The following is a 24,459-nucleotide window of genomic DNA, read 5'->3' on the forward strand; positions in this document are numbered from 1 at the left end:
TGCTAATTTTCTGGTCTGCATAGAAATGTATTGATGTGCCAGAATGTAATCAAATAAGAATGTTTAGAGTAAAAGCTCATTTGCCATGTTGCATATTGTTCATATTTACTTGGAGGCCTCAGGAGGGCATCTTAAACTTATAGCGTTATTATTTCAAATAGAAAAAGAGGTTTTTAATGTTATTTGGAGAAAGTCTCTTAGCTTGCAGACTGAGGGAAAAAAAAAAACAACCAGAACTGCTGCAACAGATATTTTGACAAAAGCTTTGAATGAAAAATAACCGAACCTCTGAAGGGAATTTCCCATTAATCTAATTTATTTGGAAGCACATTTTCACAATAATAATGAAATTATCTAACGTTCGCTTACATTAAAAAGCGACCATCTGTAACTGTTCAGTACTAGAAAAAAAGATGGGGGGAAAGGCCAATATTTTAAACTAACATCACAGGAAAAAAGCAACAACTTCCAAACATCAAAGGAGTAGCATGATGTTTGACAGCTTCCTGTGAAGTCAGCTGTTTCATCTCCTAGTGAAGTTGGCAACAGAAACTCCAGCATCTTCTGTGCAGTGGTGTCTTTAAAACTGTAACATGTTTATTTGTTAGACCCCTATTCATCCGGTTTTCAGGGGGTGTGAGTAACAAAAACATCCCATAATTAAAGACTGGTGACACAGGGATCCGTGTTTAGTACAGACAACAAACATAACAACTACATTTTCCTATGGAGGATTTTATCCAGGAAGTTCATCCATGCCTTGCAAGTCTTCCGTGGGAGGAGAACACCAGGTACAACCAACTGAGATACCATTGAGCAAAATGCGTTTTTTATCGGTTTTATTTCTCCTAGAAATGTCAGCACAGCACATTATATTGCCTGTAATTTCAATAGATAAACGAGACAATGATTCCATTGTTATTTTTTTTTTCTCAAAATGGTAGAATACATTTTCTTAAAAAGGTCTGCAAACATATTTACAAAAGTGTGAAATCAATAAATGCAGGCTCTTTATATTTTTACTGAACTTCCAAAGACTGACTGATATCCTAATTTTATTGGAAATCTGGTCCAAGGATGATACAAGAAATTAAATATCACACTCAATTTTGCTTTTGTGTATGCTACCATGATAAACAAATCAAATAGATAAAATATTTTGAAAAGAACAAACTTATATTCCATGAAGCACATGAAGATATTCCAAAACCATTTCTTATCTTTTCGTTTCAGCTTTAAAACATCTCTTGCTCTTTCTCAATGTTGTGTTAAAACGTGGGACACCATCTTACTTTTGGAAAGCCAGCTGCTGTAATATCAGTATAAAGTAGCCACTAAAATATCATTCACAGTATCTGCATCACAGGAATGGACTTTTTCTTTTTCTCAAACAGGAGTGACAAAATTTGTGTTGTTGCCTTCATCTTTCACATTTTAAATACTATTGGCTGACAGAAATAAAGTGTAGTGTCATGCTTGGTTTACCTAAATCATTTATTTTGTAACTAATAAAAGTAAACAATTACCAGATACTGTATATATAGAGATATATAGATATATGGCCACAAAGAAACTATAGTAGAAAGTTATTTTGGTTTTGATAAAGTTAAGAAAAGCACATAAAATCATATTTCATTAATATCTTGTTTTATGGCCATCAATATTTTTGTATTTTTTTTGTTTTGTTTCATCAACATAGCAAAATACAATCTTCTTATTAAACAATAATTATCAGATGGCAAACAATTCTTTTTATTGGTTTACATTGGCAGGTCACAGTCTAAAAGCACAACCACATCAGGCAGAAATTGCACACAGACCGCCCTGGATTTTGAAGACTATTTTTTATGCTTCTACAAAAAGACCTTAATTTGAAACTGGGGACTGTAACAAGTACTAAGTACATGTTTGGGGTTTTTTGTTTTGTTTTTTTGTTTTTTGTTGTTGTTGTTGTTAAATAGGGATGTAAAATAACTGAAATTGCAGTATTTATTTTGGTTTCAGCTTTATTTTTAATGTCTATGCTCCATGTTAGCAAACATACTTTAAACTTCTCAGCAATCTTTTATAATAAAAGTTCAATCACCCAAAAAAACCCAGGTGATTTATTTTTGTTCTCATCATGGAATATTGCAGATTTATTTCAATTAGGCCTGTTCCTTGCCTTTTTTTTTGGTGTCAATATTGCATTTTTAACTCATTTCTGAAATTTGGAGGAGATTTGCATGTGATGGCAGTCACAATGTCAATATTTCTGTACGAAATAGCTGTGGTGGGGCTGGCCTACATATATGCAGTTTTATTAATTGTAGAAGGCACCCTCATGTCTTCAAAAACCAGACTGGTCTTAAGATATTACTCTTTATTTGAGACAGTTACCATTACTTCATTAAAAAATGACAAAACAGCAATAAACATTTTAGCTCTTTAATGAGCAAAGATCAGGTCTCTTAACATTGGAATAATATTCGTTATCCAGATTATCTTTATTTCACTCAGTGACCAGTAATATGGCCAAGAAATACAAAGTAATTTTCCATCAAGTAGTATACAATTTTTGTGTGTAATAAGCTTTCATTCTTGAAAAAGAGTAACTGAAAAGAAATGTTTCTGTTACTGCAGTTAGTTTGTCAGAGAAAGTTCTTCGCATTATCTTACAAACTATCAAAATTGCTAGTAATTTGAAAAAATGTAAAAAAAAATCACATAACTTTAGTCTAATAGAAATATAGTACAGGTAAGAGAGAAAGTATTTATCAGGGATGTGCTCTTAAGTCCATCTCAATTATTTCTTTTATATAAATGTACATCTGATTACATATACAAACGTTTGAAAGGACCATGGTATAGAATTACTGGAAAGCAACAGGGGAATGAAAAATTTCTTGTGATTTTAGAACATTCACTTCAAATCACACAAACATATGTAGTATCCAGATTTTTAAATTTCCAGTTGTTGGCTCTCTCCCCGTTCTCATATACCCTCTTTTTCTACACTCTTGCCATCTGGTCTAAAGAATTAATTGGAATGACAAAGCTAATGTATAGCAAAAAGGGAATTAACATTATATTAAAGTATTATAAGTAAACTTTGTAACATGCAACATGAGTTGAAACAATAAACTGAAAGGTGTAATCAGAGCGGTAATATTGGGGCAATTTTAAATGGCAAAATGTCATTGCAATTAAATTTTTGGACACACTTTACCTCATCAATTTGAACAAAATACTCTGAAACTAAATCACAGCAAATTATAAGTCTTTCATCAAAGGAGATTCCACTAAAGTTATAGTTATTTCAAAGTCAGAAATTATTTAGGTGGAAAGGAAAAAGAACATTAATAGTATACATTTTTTTGTCTGGGATTCATATCAGTGAGGGTCCACCACTGTATACCTAGAATGCCATAAATACCTTTAAGAACTGTTGCAATCCCTTCTTTTTCGGAAGCTACCATGAAATATTTTACTGTAATTACTTTTGCCCCTTTAAAAAACTTCTTTAGGTTGTGCCAATTGATGGAGAAAGCTTCTATTAAAAACTCCAATGGGATGAGAAGAATTTTAATTACGGCTTAATCAGCAGCACAGCCACCAAGCATATAAATTATCATGCACATCGTGCTAAAAATATCCAGTTTCCTTTATTCCCACAACTTTTATACTGACAGCACTTATGTGATAATGTTGTACCTGCCAGGCTGTAAAACTTCTCTGACTGGCAGATTTCAGCATGAGCCCCTTTCTAAGGCCTTAACAGCATTGGTGCTTTGTGTACTTATTCAAATATGTAAATATGGTCTACACAAGAAAACAGGTCCAAATAAAAATTGGTGAAAATTATCTGACATTCCATTAGTGTGTCCCTTGTGCATATTTATAGGTTTTTAAAATTTTCAGTCATAGTTCTTTCCTGTTTGTGTTGCACATGCCTAATTCCATTATGTAACTTAAATCTTCAAAAAATTAATACTTGAATGTGAATGAAAAAGTATCATTCAGGACAACTGCTTCAAGCAATTGCAAACAGTTGGGTTTTTTTGTTTTTTGTTTCTTTTTTTCTTTTGTTTTGTTTGTTTCTTAAGTTCATTTGATATATGTACAATTCATTTTTTTCAAAACCCCAAATGTTCTTGATATGTATATTCACATAATATTCCTCCATATTTAAATAGTAAGAGTCTTGTTGGTTGAAAGCCAAGTAATCTTCAGTAATATCACCTACTGTAATCCATCAAAAAATAAAAGTTTGTTTCGTCTTGTCTGGCTATACCCTGGTTGTTGAGTGTGAATGGGGGTGGGGATGAGGATGGGGCAGAGTATTGTTCTGTCCTCCAGTAAATGTGTTGAATGTGTGTAGGGGCTGAATCCCTGGTATAGTGTTGGGGATCATTGTGATGGTGTTGGGTGTCATTAAGGGGATATCATCAGGAGACCTTCTCATAGCTAGCGTGTAGTCTGGGGGACAGGCGGTCCTAAGAACCACCTCATGTGGATGGATGGACTCACATTCATGATCCAAGTCAGTGTGCTTCATTTGGAGGGACATTATCTCCTCTTCTTGTGCATGGGTGAGATCATTGGTAGTGGTACGTTGTGGGCTACATCTCCTGTGGACATCATGTCTCCTCTTGTCCTTTTTGTAGTACAACGCTGCAAAGGCCAAAATGTTCAGGAACAGCAAAGATGCGCCAACTGCGATAGTAACGCTCAACTCTGTTGAGTAGTCCCTTTGATCCACTGAAAATGGGCTTGGCTGCTGTTTGGGATCGTCTTGTTTGGCTGTAGGAAAGGCTGAAGTAACTGAAACAGAATTTTTCCTTGTGGGTCTGAAAGTATTATCAGTCGATGGCACTTTAGTTGTGGTAGAGGTATACTGTGAAATGTCGTTAAGATTGTGCAGATGAGGTACCAGTTCCAACCAAAGGTTCACTTTATTGGCCCTATAGTGTTCTTTAACTCGTGGTTTTAATCCAATGTGAAGATACAGTTGGTCTTTCTGAGAATATCTGGTCCATGCTACTTCTTCAAAACGATTTGGTTTTGTGTGGATGAATTTTGTGTCTTGCGGCACTGGTTGATTTGGGTCACTGAAAGAAAAAGATATGTCCAATGTTACAAAGCATTTCAAATGGAATTATAAAATTAGCATCATTAAGATTTTATACTAAACGTTTAAGACTGCCTTTGGACGGAGCAGAGTGCTATTCCCTAAAATTAGAGGCCTTAATAATATTGATTGGAAGCAGCATTATGCAAAAGAACCCTTCTTCTACACCGACTTCAGCAACTTTCCTGGTTCTCTAAAATATTGGTGTCTCACAGTGAAATCTTTTGCTGCTGAGGGAAGATTGCCTGGGCTGTGGTGACGTGGCCAAATGTCTGTGAGACACCAGAGAGAACATAAGTTTTTTTCTTGTTTTTAGCAGGATAAAGTTCATACAGCTCTACATTTCTGTTCCTCTGAATCATCTTTGGCCTTCCAGAGGGGAAGGATCATGGTAGAGCACAACTCAGTGCAATACATAGTCAAAAATAAGTAGTCAAATGTAACAAAGGTTTTTGAACTCCAGTGAAAAAAAAGAACTAATGAAAATGGCAAAACTTTCCAAGTTTAAAGCCACATATTTTATGGTCAGAAGTGAGAATTTAAGACAAAATGTGCTACTAAAATAAGCTGTATTATATTTGAAGCAATATTTATGTAATTTTCTGTCTCATGGAATGAAAGTATCAGTGGCAGGGTAAAGGCAGGTACTAATGTAGCTGGTTTTATCTCTACACATGTTAAATGCTTAGTTTTACACTTTTCCAGAGTTTCCTTAGTTAGTTTTGTGTATATTTTAAAATTTCCTCGCAGAAAGTCTGCAAAGATATTTTTCCCCTCTTTTTCCAAAAACATGTAAGTGAGCCAAGGGACATTACAGTAAACATAAATATCCAACTCAATTCTTAATTCTCAATTCTCTTATTCATCCTACAAGTACAGAGGAATTCCCAAGGGAGATAACAAATGGAAGGCACCGTTCCATCCAAAGTTTGCCTACAAGACCATTCATTATCTGGTACTCACCCAGTCTTTGCAAAGTTTGTCCAGTACGTCATCACCACTGCACTTAGCATGACATCATTTTTGGAGAAATTACAAGGAAATAGCTCAGTAGGACCAATCATGGGGATTCCTAGTACGTAAGGAACCTCATCTCCATGGGCTGCATCTGCCCATGCAGGTACCTGATCTGTCTGGCAATGATGGTAGAAGGCATAGAAGTACGTAGGCGATCCAAAATTTGAGTGAAGATCTGCTGTGGCCACTGCTGGTGCAACCCACTGGTGATCAGTGAACAAAGCCAGCAGCGTTTTCCTTCTGGTCTCGGGGTTGTGCCGGTCTGCCCAGTCTGTGTACATAAATTTAATAGTTTCCCTCAATATATCTTTGCCTTCGGGGTATCCGTATAAGTTATCGACGAAATTAGAAACAGCAAAGTCAAAATCGCTGGCTGATATGCCATCTTCACTATCCACAATGTTTTCAACAAACTTCAGCCCTTCCCCCTGGTTAACTCCCAGCATGATGTCATAGTTGAGGAACTCTCCCTGCTCCATCAGGATCTGAGGGTCGTCCGGTATCACGTCGCCGTCGATTACTGGTCCAAAGGCTATGTGGTATCTTGCTGGTTGGATGTCCTGGTCGACAAGTTCTCTGTAAGGCTTCTTCTGCAGACATTCCACCAGTTCTACAGTGTCTGACATGTTGCAACCAACTTTTGTAGCCAACATCCTGGCATATTTTGCAGGCTGAAAGCTAACTGCCCAGCTGGAGAGAGCTGTTCCACTTTGAGCTATTGCTCTTTGAAAAAGTCCTGTGGGGAGAAATATTTGAAAACTACTGAAGCGACCTTGAAACAGCCACAGACTTTGAAAGATTCAAAGGAGTTCTTTGAAACAATAGAAAACTTTAACAGAAGAGATACCTGAATCTTAATAGCACTTAAATATAAGGGGTGGTGAGATCTGACTGCATTTGTACCTACAGGTAATGTGCAAAAAATAAATGCAGTATGTGCTAAAGCAAATGATTCTCCCTCAATATAGTCCAGATTTTCAGAAAAAAAAAGAGTGGCATTACCTTCTGTAGGACAACACTATCAGGTTAAATAAATTCTTAAAATTAAGTATCGGTTGGAGTGAAAACCATCAAGTCTCTGAAATGGGTTGAAGTTTTTGGTATTGTTCAAGCCATGATCAGCATGCATGCATACAACTATGTGTGAAATTAATCTATTACACTTTTTAATATTTTCTTTGGAATTAAACTTGGTTTGAAAGATGCAGTGCTTTTAAATTGTGTATCACTGCAAAAGTTTATATTCTGGAGTAATAGATGAAAAGGTACCAGGCAGCTATTAAATTTATAAGTGTCTAAGTCAAAATCTTTTCTTGTAAGGAGCTTTTTTAAGGCAGGTTTATATTGATCACACTTACATAAAAAGGGAAATGATGTATTTTACACTGTTTAGCTTTGTAATTCAGATATTTAAACATATGTTCAGGTATTCAGTTAAGGGAGAGAGAATGATCTGGCACTGCATATAAACCTGCAGTAAATCCCTAAGTCTTCAGTGCATTTAACTTGAATTTATGCTGATTTAATTATCACTCTGGACCAGGAATTCTACCCAAAGAAATAACAAAATGCGTTAAAATTTATGTTTTCCTCTCCCTTCTGTAAGGATTTTTAAAACATGTCCTGGATGATAGCCTCACCCTCTCGTAGTCAGTGAATTAATGCAATTATTTTGCTATTGGCTTTAATGTAATCAGAACTCCATCCTTGCTTTGATACTTCTTGTGCTTCTTTGTGTTTTTCCACTCCATTTGAGGAGGGTACTTTGGGTTTTGAAAGAGATTATAAATCTGAGCCTTGTGTAAAATATTGCTCAGAAACTATATTTAGGTAATTTAGGTTGTATTTAATAGGTATTTTGACAATATTTAGGTAATGGTGGCCTTTCTGTTTTGTGAGGAGTTTGGGTTTTTTTCATTTTCATTTCAGTATCATAACTTTTGCATAAACTACTGGAAAATACTTTATACTGGACCGTACCTCCTATAGGTCACTCTGGGTAATGCAAAATGGTCTGTAATGTTCAAAAGTTATGCTGATTTAAGATATATGGGTCAAAATTTTGTTTTACTTGTGCTGATGGACACCTGGAGTCATTCCACTGTCTCTGGTGGAGTCACTTAGGGACTGAACGTGACACCTGGCCTCACTCAGTTCCACCAGGAATCTTTGCTCCAGTGCTTGATGAATAGCTGGATACTCACACCAGAGGAACTGGAGCCAGGGCTCTCAGCTTACCTCAGAAATTTATTCCAATTATACACAAGATGGCTTTTGTGTTGATAAGCAACATATTTCTATTGATTAAAAAAACCTACCTAGCCTCTAAATCAAAACAGAAATGCTTTTATAGCTTCTGTTGCAGCACCACACCCTGTACACTCAAAAATAAGTTGGAATCTGTTGCTGATAGGAAACATTTTACAAGCTCCTCAGGAATTTTTAAATCATTCAATGATGTGAATCATTGTATTAGGTCCCAATAAAAAAATTCTTCGAGTTATGTAGGTATAGAGACTGAAATGTGTAAACTCAGGCCCCTTCTTAAACTTATGAGAAGTCATATCCAAGATAATATTTTCTTGCAAGATATGAGTAAAAATAAGAATGAGCTTGAGGTATAAACAGCTAAAAATATATTTGCATGTTTATAAGGTCAGATATTGAGCTAGTATAAATCAGCTCAAAGTCAGTAGAATTACCACAGAGGACCCAGGCATTGTAATAAATGTAACTAAATGACAAAGCTGAATTTTCACAAAAATGTAGTTCATGATAATTCATAATGTGTGTGGGTTTTTGCATACCGTGTAAATCTAACTTTATTGCTTTATTAAATATGTCTGAACAAGGACAGAAAGTGTAAGCTATGTGTAAGAAAATGCTGATACAAACACTGTGGCTTACTAAGTGCTACATAAACATCAGATGCTGGATTAAGTAAAAGTGGTCAAGTCCTTTGGCCATAAAACCATCTGAGGAAATGAAACCAAACATCCCTCCTTGTGCTGAAGAATGCTGACAGAGCTATTCCTCCACTCAAACCATTTGGTGAAAAATGAACAGTACGAAAAATTATTTTCATTCTGTCACAAAATTTGTGGCAGAAATTTGTACTTCACAGGATGGAGAACTGCATTTTTATCTGATGATGTGTATTATTCTTATTCTTATTACTATGTCTGAAGATTATGGGCTTCAGACTGATGGAAAGAAGATTTAAATGTTCAATGGGCCACAGTGCTTTGTGACCCTTATTCAGTGTCTCACCACAGTAAATAATAATAATTTGCATATATTCATCTGTATTTTAAGAGCACTTTGTGAAGATGGGTGCTACTCTGCCCACTTGCAGGTGGGAGGCTGTGAACAGCTCCACCTTGAAATAGGCTGAATTCTTCCTCTCAGCTGCCAAGGGAATCTTTCAGAGGGAGATGACAGAAGCAAAGAGAGCTTCTGAATTTACATCTTATGAGAGAGACTGGTTGATAATCATAGAATCCCAGAATCCCAGAAAGGTTTGGGTTGGAAGGGACCATAAAGCTCATCCGGTTCCACGCCCTGTCATGGGCAGGGACACTTCCACTATCCCAGGTTGCTCCAAGCCCTGTCCAAACTCTGGTCCTGGAATTTCCAGGGATGGGGCAGCCTCAGCTTCTCTGGGCACCCTGTGCCAGGGCCTCACCATCCTCAGAGGGAAGAATTTCTTCATAATATCTGATCTAACCCTGCCCTCTGTCATTTTGAAGCCCACCTCCCTTATCCTATCACTGCATGCTTTTGTTAAAAGTCCTCCATCTCTCATATGTGAATGTGAAACACATGAAACAAAAAGGGGGTTTGGAAATGTCAAGAAATAACTACTTATTTGAATCTGACCAATTTATATTTTCTTTTTTTTTTTTTTAATGGCAGATTTAACCACCTCCAAATGAAACATAACATGGGAGTGTGGTGAGTTGTTCTGTTTAATCCAAATTTCATCAAAGCATGAGTTTGCTTCTAAAAGAAATCCTCAAAAATTTACTTTTACTGAATCTTCTTCAGACCCCTCTAAAATGCCCTGATCTGCTGTGTTGGCATCAAAGTGCCTCAGTTTTCCCCAAATAAATTCTGGTCTGGTCCTGGCAGAATTCTGGCCATGTGTTGGGATATGACAGGGTATTATTTGCTGATAAGAGGCAACACATGACTGTCCAAATATTGTCAATGTAGCATTTTGCATTGATGTCATGTTACACCAAGAAGATTGATTTTAACACAAAGTAAAGAGCTAGGGGAAGATAAACCAGGTGTCCTCATTCAACCTGGAGTTAATCCTTAATGAGAAAGTTGGTTTTTAGAGCTCTGATGAAAGAAGATGGTGCATTGACACCCTCAGGTCACCGTGCAGTGAGGTAATGCTTACATCTTGATTTTACAAGCATCTTCTTTTAAGTATCTCCTATGTGAATTCAGGTAGTTATGGAAGAAAAAAAGATTACACTAAAAATCAAATTGTGAAAATAGACTTAAATTTAGACCACAGTCTTATTTTCCACTTGACTCTTCTTGTAGAAGTTATATTTTTCTCTCATTTAAAAAAGCATAATGGCATGGTCTAAAGAATCTCTCACTTCTATTGATCTCAGTGGTCTTTGTAACATGACTTTGGGGAAATGCAGCTCTTTTAATATCAGCAGAATTATGTTTTTATGACCAGCCAATTAGTCCCCCATGGAGATACAGCAATATAAATTAGTGGAGGATTATATGCATAGGGCACAGTGTGGTGTCCCTGATAAAACTAATACAGATAAAAATATGTGAAAAGAGTTAGACAAAAGTAACATGATCAATAAGCAAGAGCCATGCAAATGAGAGACACTGTGTGAAACTGTGGTGCAAAAATCATAGAAAGAATAAGTTAGGTGCCTCAAACAGCATGATTTTAATTCCCTGCCACCTGCCTCAACTAGAGAGAAAAGGTGTTAGTTATGGAATAGGAAAAAAACATATAGAAAGAAGTCCATTTGCAACTTGGATGCTTTGACAATTTTGGATCATGCATGCAAAACATTCAACCATTCTTTTATTAGATGACAGCAAGTGAAGTCCATGCAGTTTCAGACAAAAGATTTCTGAACTAGATACTTGTTTCCTTCACACAAAATAATAGTTTTAAGCAATTCAGCTGTTAGCCTGAAAAGAGAAACTCTGTCATTTTAGTTTTCTTTAAATTCTGCTCCTCAGGAGAAACTAAACACGCCTTTCACAACTGTCTGAATATAGATGACCTCATCTACTGTGAGCATGACTGACTGATTTTCCAAAAAAGACACCCTTAGGTAGGAAAGAAAAGAGACAAAAATGATGCACCAAGAAAATGCCGTTCAGAAGTCTGCTATAAAGTGTTTCTACAAAGCTCCCTAGGAAAAAGAAGAAAGTGACCCAAAATTTAAACATGCACAGAAGAGCTGAGGGAGAAGGAGGCTTGTACAGCCTTTAAAAAGTTTCTTAATACTGAGCTGAACTCAACAGTTCATAGAAACAAAGAGAATATACAGAACATCACATAGTACTAATGGTGGTGGCATGCAGACACCAAAATTGTCAAAATTTGCAACCTGTATAATACCTTTGGTTGAATTGCTCCAACGGTTACCTTCAGAATAATGGGATAAAGTCAAGAGATTGACGCATGAACCGCCTGCCCCAGATCCAAAAACAGTTATTCTTAATGGGTCACCACCAAAGAACCCAATATTTTCACTAGTCCATCGCAAAGCTTGAATTAGATCAAGGAGGCCATAGTTTCCTTTTGCTGCTTGGTCCCCAGTGCTCAGAAATCCTGTCAAAGTAAATAAAAAGAGAAGGGGTTAGCAAGGGTTCTTCTGAGTGATCCTGTTAAAATCTTCCAAGATTTCAGAAGTGTATGCTATTAAATATCATGCAACTACATACTTTTCCATAGTCCCTGGGAACAATTTGTAATTTTACACTTCTCCTGAAATAAAATATATTTCATATCCACTCTTTTGGCCGTGATAAATATATGTAGCAAAGACACATCCCAGGTAAAACACTCATCTAAATCTGAACAGTTCACAGCTTATTACTTCCAAGGACTTTTTGTTGATTGTACTGATTTTAAGACTAGAAGTTTAGGAAACAGATAATCTGTACATAATTTGATCAAGTCTGTGTTGCTTTTCTGTACTTGGATGCAGCTTTGCATGTGCTTGAGATGCAATGAATCCACTTCCCTGTGGACTCTTTGCTCCTGCCCTGGCAACTCATTGTCTTTTACTTTTTTCTCCACCCAAAAATGCAGCTTATGTCACAGGACAGGCCAGGCTGAACAATGGGAGCAGCTCTCAGGTCCCTGAGCTCCATCCCACAGCCATTAACCTGAGTTAATTGAATCTACGTGAAGTGGATGAAGTCAATGTTTCCATGACCCCTTAAAACCAAAAAGGTAGGAGCTTGGGGGTAATCTGGAGAGCACTACAACTGCTCCCTTTTATTCCTGGAGGAAAACTGTTGGAATGTGTCAGGTGCTGGAACAACTGATCCACACTTTACTCCCAGCAGTCACTTCACATTTAGCATTGCTGTTACTCTTGTCATTAGAGCCTACTGACTCTAAAAGACATACAGTAAAAACATGAAGAAAGTCTCTGTTGATAAAAGACATCGCTTTTGGACCCCATTTGTTGACATTTTGAATTTTCTCAGCTTAGTAAACAAATATTTAAATACCACCAGCATTATGAAGTAGTCCATACCTCCATTTGCATATCAAACTGATTTGATGCTCACTAAATCGTGTAAGTGCTTTTCAGTACATGCTTTGTAGAGAAATGCAACGATTACAACAATTATTTCCACATTAATTAGATATCAGTGGGTCTTCTAGTCTCGTCAAAGTTCTACTGATTCAACTCTCTTGAGTACAGACAGCCTACTCAAAGGAAGTTTACAGTAGTTTTGCAGACAAATGGCTCTCAAAGGAGTCCTACTCTTTCATTATGACAATAAAAGCAGCTTTTAAGACATTTCTAAGAAGACACGTGTGTATATATATCTGTATAGCAAGGATTTAAAAAGAATACAGATAGGTGCATGTGTGTATCTATATTCATGGATATAATGAATGTGTCATTTTTCACTTTATTATTACTCTGATTCGGCTTCAAATGGCAAGCCTGCATTTGGTGTTCTGCCCTATGCATAGAGACATTTAAACTGACAGCCCTTCTTTGCTGTAAATGGCACTGGAAGCTCGTTGGCCTCACTGCCTCAGCAGCTGAGCTCTGCTCCGTTTAGGGCGAGCAGCTTTGTTTGTGTAGGTCAATCCTGATTTTTGTAACCACAGAGAGGGAAGAGGAAAGTGGCATAAGGTGCCAGGCCAGCAATTCTCCCACTTCCAGACCTAATGTACCAAGTCTAATAGACATACTTCATTCATTGTATCTGTAGTGAATTGTTACTCTGTGCTAGACTTTAAAACATCCACTCTTCTCCAACTGAAACCTGCCATGTTTATTACCTAACTGCACAGAAAGCAAAGTAACACCACTTCCATAGAAGAAAATGCCCCTTGATATTCAGGGGAAGCCTAGAAGACATAATTATAATTCATTCATTCATTCATTCATTCATTCTCACTTTACTGTTACAGCTCAGCACTGAGCTGAGATCATGATGATGTTATTCTACTCTGCTTCACCCTCCTTATCTTTGCTCTGTGTGGCCAGGGGGCTGGTGAGCATGGCTATGTGAAAGCATGGCCCCAGCACAGTCCTGCCTGCACAGGAACATTCCTTCTTGGCTTCATGCTCCAGTAAAATGCTGTCCTCCATAAATAATTTTTAAGGACACAGGGAATGATGTCTTTGAATACGATGGCAAATGTAATGAAAGCTCCCTAACCAGTGTCACTGCCTTTGCCAGCCTGCTTGGAGCTGAGGGATAGTACCAGGGACTGTAACAAAATTAAAATGTAGGAATTTATGGGAACTACAGGATCCTGTGGCTGTACACGCTGGGAAAGCCTTCCTCTTTCTTTGCATGAGTGTATGGCTGTGGAAATTCAGTGAGAAATCAGTTCATCACATGAAGCACAGAAGTGCCAGCACTGATTCAGGGGATTAGAGGGACTGGCAGTCCCTAGCACAGGCAGGAATGAGATGAGAGCAGTTACAGCAGTTACCAAAACTGTGACATAAACACATCCCTCTTTGCTTTTTTGTTTTCTCTGCCTTTCAGATGCCCTGAGCCTGGTCAGGATCTGCTCTCAAGCAGAGCTGCAGCATTCCTTCCAAGAGATCCAGGAGATTTCTCAGAATTATTCCAAGGCATTTATTAGGAAATTAGATGGTGTGATTATAGCTGAGCTACACTGATCACTCTGAACACAAATGTGAACACTCAAACTTTCTGAAAAAGTTGTTTCCTTTACTCTATATGATATGCAACAAAGTAGAAACCATAAGTCTTTGCCTGGAAAAGCAACAGATTAAAATTACAGACAAAGCCTTAGGGCAAACCCCTGGTGTCACATTATATCAAGTCTCATAGCTGGACAGAGAAATAGGAAATCCTTGGGAGACTATAAATATACTACTTTTAAAGAATCTTCATGAATCTCCTGCTAAAAGTAGGTGTCAGGAACCTTGCATTCAGTTCAGGGAATGTGCCAGGAGGGGGAGCTTTCAGTTTAATAAAAAAAAAAAAAAAAAAGGGGAAAGAAAGCAGTGTTAGTTATATTCTCCTCATTCATCTATATTAAACAAATTATGACTTGTGTCCAGAGCAACAGCTCTGATGCAAAAGAAATATCTCACACCTCCTCAGCAAGAACCACACTGGCTGATTTCCATATCTGCACAAGATGGATGATGATTGATGTTGACTTTCATGACATGAAACATTTCCATCTCATTTTTCAGAACCATAAGAAGGCTGTTAATATCACCACCTGTTCATGCCTTTTTTCTTGTATGCAGTGGTATCAGCATGGCTTAGGAGCATTCAGAATGTCATGAAATCAGAGATGGGACTGATAAAACAGATAAGGTTTTTCTTTCCAGTTTGTGTTTGTTTTTTTTTTTTCTTTTTCTAGTGAGGAGTGCCTCAATACAGATAAATGCATGGAACTAAGACCTGGAGGGAAATGCTTTAACACCAACATCATCTCCAGCCTGTTGGTCTGTGGGTGCAGGTACTTATTCCTATTTATCACAGAGATAAAGCAGAGATTGGAACAATAGGTTTTGTCTTCATCCCAAGAGGAGCTTTCAGTGTGTAATGGATATAGATGCCATACATTTTGGTGCAGTCCTATGACACAACCATTACACCATCTAGTTATTAAGCTTGCAATTTTGAGTCACTGAGGGAAACCTGCTCTTGCTGCAAAGGTCTTGTGTGTCTGAAAGCTTCTCTGTTTTTAAACTATCAGCTGGTCTATTAAAATATATTATCTCTTTCTGCACATACTGTCTCATTATTATCTTTGGACTGTCATCTCACCAAGAACACTGCTATCATATTCTGCCACCTTTTGCTCTTGTAAAAAGAGGGAAGTAAATTATTCCTTATTTCAGTTATTCCAGGAAGACATTTGCAAAAAACTTAGTTTTGCATTATTCTCTAAAAAGGTCAGATTGAGCTAATTTTGTTCCATAATTAAGTCCTTCTACTGGAAATATTCCAATCATCAGCTGAACAATTGCTATTTTGTATTCTGAATGGAGAGGTTATCTCTTCTTTTATCTCTTCAGAGGAGCAGACTCTAATAGAATTATGGAAGTGAGTATGTGGTCTTTTGTGAGTATAAGAAAGAGATTTATTAAGCTCATTTGGACAATTTCTCTGTTACATGTCTGTTAGACAAATATGCAGACTGCCACAACCAGACCCTCTATTTTGTATTAAGATAAATTTTAATGCTTTATAGGCTTACCTGCCTGGGTAATTATTTCTGCTTGCCATTCAGATGAATCTTTTTTCTAATATGATTCCAGCATTTTTGAAGAGTAAATAAAATAATGGACTTGGGAAACTTAAAATATTTAGCTGAAAACCTTGGGTAGTTTGAATTATTTTAAGATCTGGCCTAATTTGAAGATGCAAATTAATGCAGTGAGGGAGGCCAAGACAGATTTTTTCCTAATGTAAGGGACTGCTAGAACCCAGTGATGCAGTGAGAGACCAGGTGCAGGCTGGGGGGTATGAAAGTGCCATTTCACATCACAGGAGACCCAAACCAGCCCTCTAATGAGTTCTGTCCCTGTGAGTGTTGGATGGCCCAGTGACCTTCGTGGCTGGATGGAAGTAAGGGGCAGAATGTCTTGCTGGGCACAACACACACACAAAAATATCTGCCTGTGAGAAAATATGCAGCAACAAACGCTACTCTAAAAATAAAGCACAAGAGCATATAGAAGCTGGTCTGACATGAGTAAAGGGCTTTTTCCAAAAGTTGTGTCTCTGAAAGCAGTAACACCTCAGACTTTAATATTACCCACCTGTTTAGGCAAGTGTTATAATAATTTAGCTAGGTTTCCAGTTACAATTCCCTGTGCAGTCAAATGCCAGCTTTAATTTTGTTAAAAGCAAATGTTAGATTGCACAAGTATAAATGCACCAATGCATAGTGGAAGAATCCCGAGTAGTTTTTGAGGAAAGAATTTTTATTCCCTCTGGATTCATTGCTTAGGACTTCAGTTCAACACCTTCTATTAATATTGAATGGTAATTGCCATGTACTGAAATTTTCCACTGCCCTTTAAACTATAGGAATGTGAGCAAGATAAGCAAATTTTAAGAGAGATGGTTAAACTTAAAGAGCACATTTGTTTTCATCTTAGCCATCTCTCTAGAATTCACATCAGCTAAGTAATCGGAATGATTTACATGGGCATCAGCACCGTGAGCATTAATGTGCGTATGATATTCACGAAGCAGAGGATACTGCTCCTTGCTCTGCTGACCAGCACTTCCTAATTTTAATGGCTTATTTTAGTCATGGATAGGGGATAAGGTGGCTAAAAGGACTAGGAACTCCCATAAGAAAAATGTAGGAGAATATGAACTATTCAGTGCATGAAAAATATTCCTCTACAGACATCTGCAGTGTACCTCTGCTTGAGAATCAGACAAGCCAGAATTCTGAAAGTGCTGCTCAAGCAGGTGTTTTGTATGAAATCCATTCCGTATACAGAAAAGTGATTGCAGCATTAGCAAAGTTCTTGTCTGTTCCTGTAGCTTTCTACCACATACATATTAGTAATGAGATTAATGATTTCAGAAGTGCAAGATTTTAGCTAAACTCCATGAAATGTGTGTAGTACCATGCTGCATCATGATGCACCCTTTCCTGGCTGTTTCAGGCCCAAGAATCACAGAATCATGGAATCATTTAAGTTGGAAAAGATCTTTAGGACCATTAACCAGCACTGCCAAGCCAGCCACTAACCCATGTCCCCAGGTGCCACATCTACACTCTTATAGATCCCTCCAGGGATGGTGACTTCCTTGGTCATTGACTTCCTTCATTTCACCAAAGTAAACAATTTACAGGGCTGAATCAGTAAATACACAAGCTTGCCAATTATATCATTTGGCATTTTTTAAGTATGCAAGGAAGAAAGTGTGTGATGGTCTATGAACTCTGATGTGCTATTTCAGCATTGGTCTACTATTGCAATTTTAAACATCCCTCCCAGGTACTAAATCCTTTGAATTAATATTAGTGAAATCACTGGAACCTACAAAAGCAGTGGATATCTGAAGAAATTCTTGCCTGTGAGGGTGGTGAGGGCCTGGCACAGGTTACCCAGAGAATCTGTGGCTGGCCCTGGATCCCTGGAATTGTCCAAGGCCAGGTTGGAAGGGACTTGGAGCAACCTGGGATAGTGGAAGGTTTCCCTGCCCATGACAGAGAGTTGGACTGGATAATCTTTAAGGTCTAACACAATCCATTCTATGATTCTACAGTTCTAAGCATCCTGTAGATGTTGAAACACATTATAAATCCATCATTCTCTGAAAGCTGTGAGAAGTGGGTGACTCTGCCTTTAAGTTTCAGTAAAGGGATGATAAAAGTCTGAGAGTGCTTTGAAAAATCTGTATCTGCCTCTCCTTCCCATTGTCAATGCTTATATCCCACTCTGCCTTTTCTGTCATGTCGGGACAGTTGTCGGGAGGCTCTCAAATTCTGGGTATTTTCTGTGTGCATGATATTGATATTTCAGCCTTGTCCTGTGACCATCCCAGGGCTGCACAGGGGGCTGTGGTGTGGGGCAGGCTTTGACAGAGCGAGCAGGGATCCAAGGGGCTCTGTGCCTGCCAGCCCCAGCACAGCCACAGGGGAGATCAGCTCTACAGTAACTTGTTACTGATGATCTTTACTGAAGTCAAAGGAAAGTCTGATAACAACCTCAGAGACACTTTGAGAGCTCTATAAGCAATGGGGCCAGTCCACGAGCTGAGATCTTTAATACAGATTTCTGGATTCACTCTAAAAGCAAAAGGGAAAAGGAGGAGGTGAGCCCAGTCTCAGAAATACAGCAGCAGATACTAATTCTACAAGATTTTAAGTGATATGTGCTGACACATACTAGAAAGGAGAAGTGAGTCTTAAGAGCTGATGAATGACATTATGGCACAGGTGGACACAAGAGGCAGCTGGAGTACCTTTGATTTGAATGTGTTCTTTTCTTTGAAAAATACAAGAAAAAAGATGGGGTTTGCTACAGAAAATAGCAATATCTATAAATATTCTCATTTTGGAAAAAAAAAAAACCTAAGAAATTCTACTGCTATCAAAGAACATCTGCTTAAATGCCTTCCACAAGGTAAAAATCAAAGTTACTGGTACATGGCTGGGTCATGCTCTAGGGCAACTCAAGTTTTGGTTAAAAGTATAAGTTGCATATAAAGTCTTCACAGGAAATGAACATTATATTACTAAGTAATTCACTAGCAGTGCTCTTATAAAATCTGAGAACTTTTACAAAAATATAAATAAAATCATCCCTGAAAGACAGCCTGGACAAACCAAAATCTTACAGGATAATGTGTGGAATACCAAAAATCAAACATGGACTGATCCTTTCAAAATATTCAGCCAAAGCCCAAATGGAAAGGAAAGGCTACATGAGAGAACAGAAAAGTCCACAGCCAAATCCAACACTTGACTGTCCTACTTGGCAGAAGAAAGCAATGCCCCGAGGGAGAGATTTTTATCTTCACCAGGATTGAGCGCACAGCTGTTCCAGTCCCACTTACTTCAAGTAGTGCAATATGCAAAGTGAAGCAGCCCACAGCACATTGCACCAAAAATCTGCCCTCTCCTATGGTCTCTCAGCACTCCTATTTTCAGTAGCAAGCTCAGAATGCATTTCAGCCATTGAGATTTGCTGGCCTTTCATGAAATATTCCATAACTTTTCACTTTAGATGATACAACTCAAGGCAGCAGCTACAAACCCAGAAGAGATTTTATAGAGGAGAGTTGACAATTATCAATGCTCTTCATGTGCAAAGCTTTAAAGATGAAAACTGACCCCATGAAACTCTGCTTTCCATTTTCATTCAAGATTTGGGCAAAATGAGTTCTTTATTTGAAGATGGCCCATATGGGACTTGAAGGTCTTTCTACCCAAAATATCTGAGAAATTTTTTCTGTGTAATAAGCTGCGTAATATGTGCAGCTACTTAGAACTGCATGCAGATCACATCCTTTAGGTAATATATTTTAATTGATTATTACATGCCAGAGAACATTTTTTCTGACTTGAGCCTGGAAATCATCTTTACTTTATAATGGTCACTCTGGCTCCATATTAATGCTTTTTTCCCCCAATAATACCATGCAGTTTCTCAGAATTTTGACTGTGTGGTAATTGAGAGAAAGGATGGGTTTAATTTCACTAGAAGGGAAAATTCATACTTTAGAGGGACAGCACCATAATTTTTGATTTTTCTTCCCAGGACTGAGATTTGCAATGAGGGTCCAATCAATGCTACTATATATTCCATGAGCTGATGAAAAGGAAGTTAAAAGTCTTCATGTAAAACTGCATATGCAAATCACTAGTTAGAAGCCTAGCAGCTATTTGGAAGTGCAGTCTTTCAATCAGAACTCAGAAATTATGGTGCTAATTTACTGTGAACTCAAATCTCCTTATTTGAAAATAAAAAGAAAAGATTAACCATTGGACCAATTTATGAAGAACTCCATTCAGCTTGCATTCTTAAATCACAACCAGAGGCCTTTGGAATGTGTGACTGTTGAGATAAGATTCAATTCAGGAAAGTTTTATGAACAGTAGAACACAGGTAGAGGTCACAAAAATCCTGCCTTGCTTTTGAATGTGTGAGTTACACAGCACATCAGACTTATATAATCAAGATCTGACTTGTGTGGCCTGCTCAGTGAAGACAGTACTGGGAATTTTAATAAGTTTTGAGAAAGCCTGAGAAATAAAACTTTTCTATCTTCCTTCTTTCTCTCTTCCTCCACCTTTCCTCTTCCCTTCTCTATTTGCAAAGCTTAATCCTATTCAAGCAGCATCAACATCACTCTTGGAGTTCTGTTATTCATGTGGATTTCTATCTCTTTTGACCGTGCTCCTTGAAGTAAACTTGGGGCACACCCTCCATTTATTACTTAACAAATCCTCAGGAACATGTGGCAATATCTTTACCCCAGTGATAACAACCTGTCCATCTGCTCTGGGGGTGACAAACTCCTTGTCCTACCTGTGCCACCACCCTACACCTGCCCTGCTGCAGCACCATGGGCACTGGTACCTCAGTGAGAGGGAGGCTGGGAATATGAATATTTAGAGAAAAGGACTTTGGCCAACAGTGGGAAAGCTAAGAAAGATAGCAGGCTTTCCACTTCATACCTGCTGACCTCTCAAAGTCCGTGGGCTTTTTATCAGTGGCAAAAGATCTCTCAGAGGAGCAAACCAATTAAAAGCAAACACAAACATGCTTTTTGACTATCTGGGCCACGAGGGAAAACATGGGGAGGTCTGTAACAAAAATGTGTTGTAAACAACTACTTTAATCCACAGGCTTGTGCTAGTGGGATTCTTATGCTGTTTTCACTGCTATTAGCTGAACACCAGAAACATTTGTAAGAGCATATATGCCCAGATAGAGGCATCAAATCTAATTTTCTGGTAAATACATATCACTTCTGGTAAAATATGAAGTACCTAAGAATTAACTGCATCACCATATGCCTGTTCTCTTCCTACACGACATCCTGCCTCTCCTAGAATACTTTTTTGCTTTCTGCTGTGTCTGAATTTCCTATTCCAGACACCAAGGTGTTTTATTTCTTCACTGTGATTTTATTCTGCTGCAACACACATTTTGTGTCTTAAAGGCAGGGAGCTGAAGAAAAGTCAAGGATGGGATGAGGGTAGCTGTTACAGAGATGGTAACTGCCATTTACCCAAAAAATGATTGCTATTAAACTCTTCCTCCCCAGCAGAATCCTGAGGGATTTGGCTACTGCTGATGGTACAGCTGTTAAACAAAACAGTAGGACATAAAAGATATGTATTAATTTATAAATCATACACACAACTCCTGCCTATGTCTTCAGAATTGTCTTATAGAATAACTTATCACATGCATATCCCCTAACTTTTCTAGCAATAATTTAAATAAATACAAGATGTCAGAGAATTATCCTTAGTCCATGGAAAAGGAAGGAGAAAAGACTCAAATCCACACAAAGTTAATTGAGGCTAGAATTACTGAAGCTCCATCTATTGCAGTCTCACATTGGTGCTCTTCAATTAAGGCATAATAGGAGTGAAAAGTAATTTATACTTATAGATTAGATGTCGTCTGTGAAAAATTGCCGATTAGCTCCCAGTGGGTTCCTGGAGTAGCAGGAGAACAAGCCTCATAGTCCTTTTGAATTTCACTTCTTGGCACCACAAAAGCAAAGCTGGAAAACCTTTATTTTGAGGTATTAGTAGAAAATGCTTCAACACATGGGCACACACAGACTGGTACTATCAGCGTGTTGATATCCAGGCTTCACCAACTAAAATTCCATTCTCCAAACCAGTACTAGCACAAAAGCACCTGTACTATTTGCAGTACCAACCTAAAATCTTGTTGCTCACATTTTTACTCTGTTTAATTACAATGTGAGCATTCTTTGAAAGGCTATTGCAACCTCAACTAAATGCAGAGCTCCAGTTTTCTATTGGATGCTGCATCCTGTCCTCCTACTCTGCAGGGAGTATCCTGTGCATTACCCCAACTTCATCTGAAAACGATGGACCAGGGTCATTGCTCTGCTAAATCCAATTCTAGTCAAGAAAACTTGCCAGTTCAAACCAAGGGTATAATTCCAGCCCTTTCATCTTTTGAGATTTGTATAAAAGCATCACATTAGTAACTACATTCATAGGCACAGCATCAAACATACAGCATCAACAAAGTGTCTCAACTAAGTAATATTTAATGGGTAGCAAAAAATAATTGATGTTTCACAGAACTAAGCATGTGACATGATTAAGTGTGTGAGATGACTGGAAGCTGAAGTAAGAGCCTGGAAGTCTCTGAAAAGAAAAATGTGTGTAACATAGGCCATCCAGCCCACAATAACTGAGACTGCCCTACATTTAAAGATTTTTGCAACAAATAGAGTGGAAGAAAAACGGAGTCCAGCTGAGGTAAATACACTGTTAAAGATGCTAACTTTGCATTTACTGCCCCTATATTTGGTCCACAGCAGGAAGCCTGGTGTTCAATATTGCCTGCTTGGAGAGTATCACAACAGCCTCATTCAGCAGGGCTGGTTCCACCTGTTGGCCATCAGAAATCTGGTAAGTGGCAAAGTGGGGAAAACTGAACCAAGAAAACCTAAATTATTTCATGTTTCTGTCATGCATTTTAAAATGTAACCCTTTTTCTTTTTTGAAAGCTGTCCTGTAATTATAATGTAATTCTTTAATACAATGCAATTACACAGTCTTTGAGTCTGAGGGTTATATTCTTCTGTTACTTTTGCATTACATTAGATGTCTTTAAGCTTACAACACCCCCTTACAGCCAATCTGAGAGCAGGAATACCAGTCAGAGGTCACAGTGAGCAGATTCTCAGCCCTGAGCAGTAACTGGATTTATACAAAATGGTCACAGCTAACAAAACAGTGCTCAGAAGAACACAGGAATGTCAAACATTTCCATAAAGCAGCTAAGGAACATTATGACAAGAAGGGGCTGGCTGAGAAGCATCACTTTGCTATTCTGCTGTTACAATTCTTCTGGCTTACTCCAAAGGGAGCTGATATGCACAGGATTCACACAGTAACTAAAATGGTGCTAATTTGTTTTTAATACTTAAGCAAATACTACAGGTTCTAAAGGCACTTTCTTAGCCTCAGATGAGTTAGAAAATCTAATCTGTGCTAATTTTCCCAAAAACAGATGGTACATGAATTAAACTGTGTAGACCCTTTTAAGCTTCAATTCTCACTAGGTCCCTTTTGGGATAACTAATGTTCATTTCTTAGGGCTCTATTCTCCTCCACTTATTTCTCTTAAGTAACTGAAAACAGCCTCCTTAATTGCAGAGGAAGAGACACTCAAGGGGAGAAAAGTCACAGAATTTGGGCCTTCAAGGGATTTTGTTATGTATTCAAAGCTTGTCACTAAAACCAGTATTTTTTGCACAGACAGCACAATGCTATCTGTGTTATTTACAATGGGAAAATATTTTACTCCCATCCAAGAAATGTCATTAGCTGTGGAAACAGGATGGAAATCTCATTCAGGTCCTTGAATTGAAGGTAGGAGGTGTGGACTCATAGGACTAAAGACAATCTCATCTGAAAATAAAGACTGCAGACAGCAAGTATTAACAGGTGATTTTAGATGTTTGTTACTGTAAAAGGCTTAAAACCTCACCACAGTCCTGGGCTTGACTATGTTAGAGAGGTTGCAGAGAATGTTCTTTGTGTAAAGGAAGTGAATCAACATGGAAAAGAGAAGTTGGGAAGAGAAAACAGCATTAAAATATGGCTTATTGAACCAATTCAACTCACAGCTTTTCAGTGGACTAAGAGGAACAGATTTCTGCCAATGCTGTTGCAGCATCATAATCGTAAAAAAAAAAAAGAAAATTCAAAAATGCTGCAGTAGCCAGATAGAGGACACTGTGTTCTCCTGGAGCTGCTCCTTGCACAACACCTGCCACCTCTCCCTCCTCTCAGTCAGACATTTCCATATGGCACACACAGACCCAAGTCCCAAGATCTTTGATTTCAGTCACGATCTGCTCCTTAAGGGAGAAGGTTGAGGGAA

The 24,459-nt window shown here is 37.9% G+C and overlaps 1 protein-coding gene across 8 annotated transcripts in view; it reads right to left on the reverse strand.

Moving 5' to 3' along the window:
- Positions 1 to 822: 822 nt before the first annotated feature.
- The window catches only part of NLGN1 (neuroligin 1), a 376,858-nt gene continuing 353,221 nt past the window's right edge, over positions 823 to 24,459 (reverse strand). For 5 of the 8 annotated variants that reach the window (XM_036389257.2, XM_036389258.2, XM_036389256.2 and 2 more), the window contains 3 exons: positions 11,745 to 11,957; positions 6,074 to 6,863; positions 823 to 5,090 (listed from right to left, as the gene is read on the reverse strand). In XM_036389257.2, coding sequence (XP_036245150.1) covers positions 4,268 to 5,090; positions 6,074 to 6,863; positions 11,745 to 11,957 — 1,826 coding nt within the window. In that variant the 3' untranslated portion in view covers positions 823 to 4,267. The remainder of the gene's footprint in view (positions 5,091 to 6,073; positions 6,864 to 11,744; positions 11,958 to 24,459) is intronic. The other 3 variants (XM_036389260.2, XM_036389264.2, XM_036389262.2) reach the window with 1 other exon arrangement.

The sequence above is a fragment of the Molothrus ater genome, chromosome 10 (genome assembly GCF_012460135.2).
Source record: "Molothrus ater isolate BHLD 08-10-18 breed brown headed cowbird chromosome 10, BPBGC_Mater_1.1, whole genome shotgun sequence".
NCBI classification, from domain to species: domain Eukaryota; kingdom Metazoa; phylum Chordata; class Aves; order Passeriformes; family Icteridae; genus Molothrus; species Molothrus ater.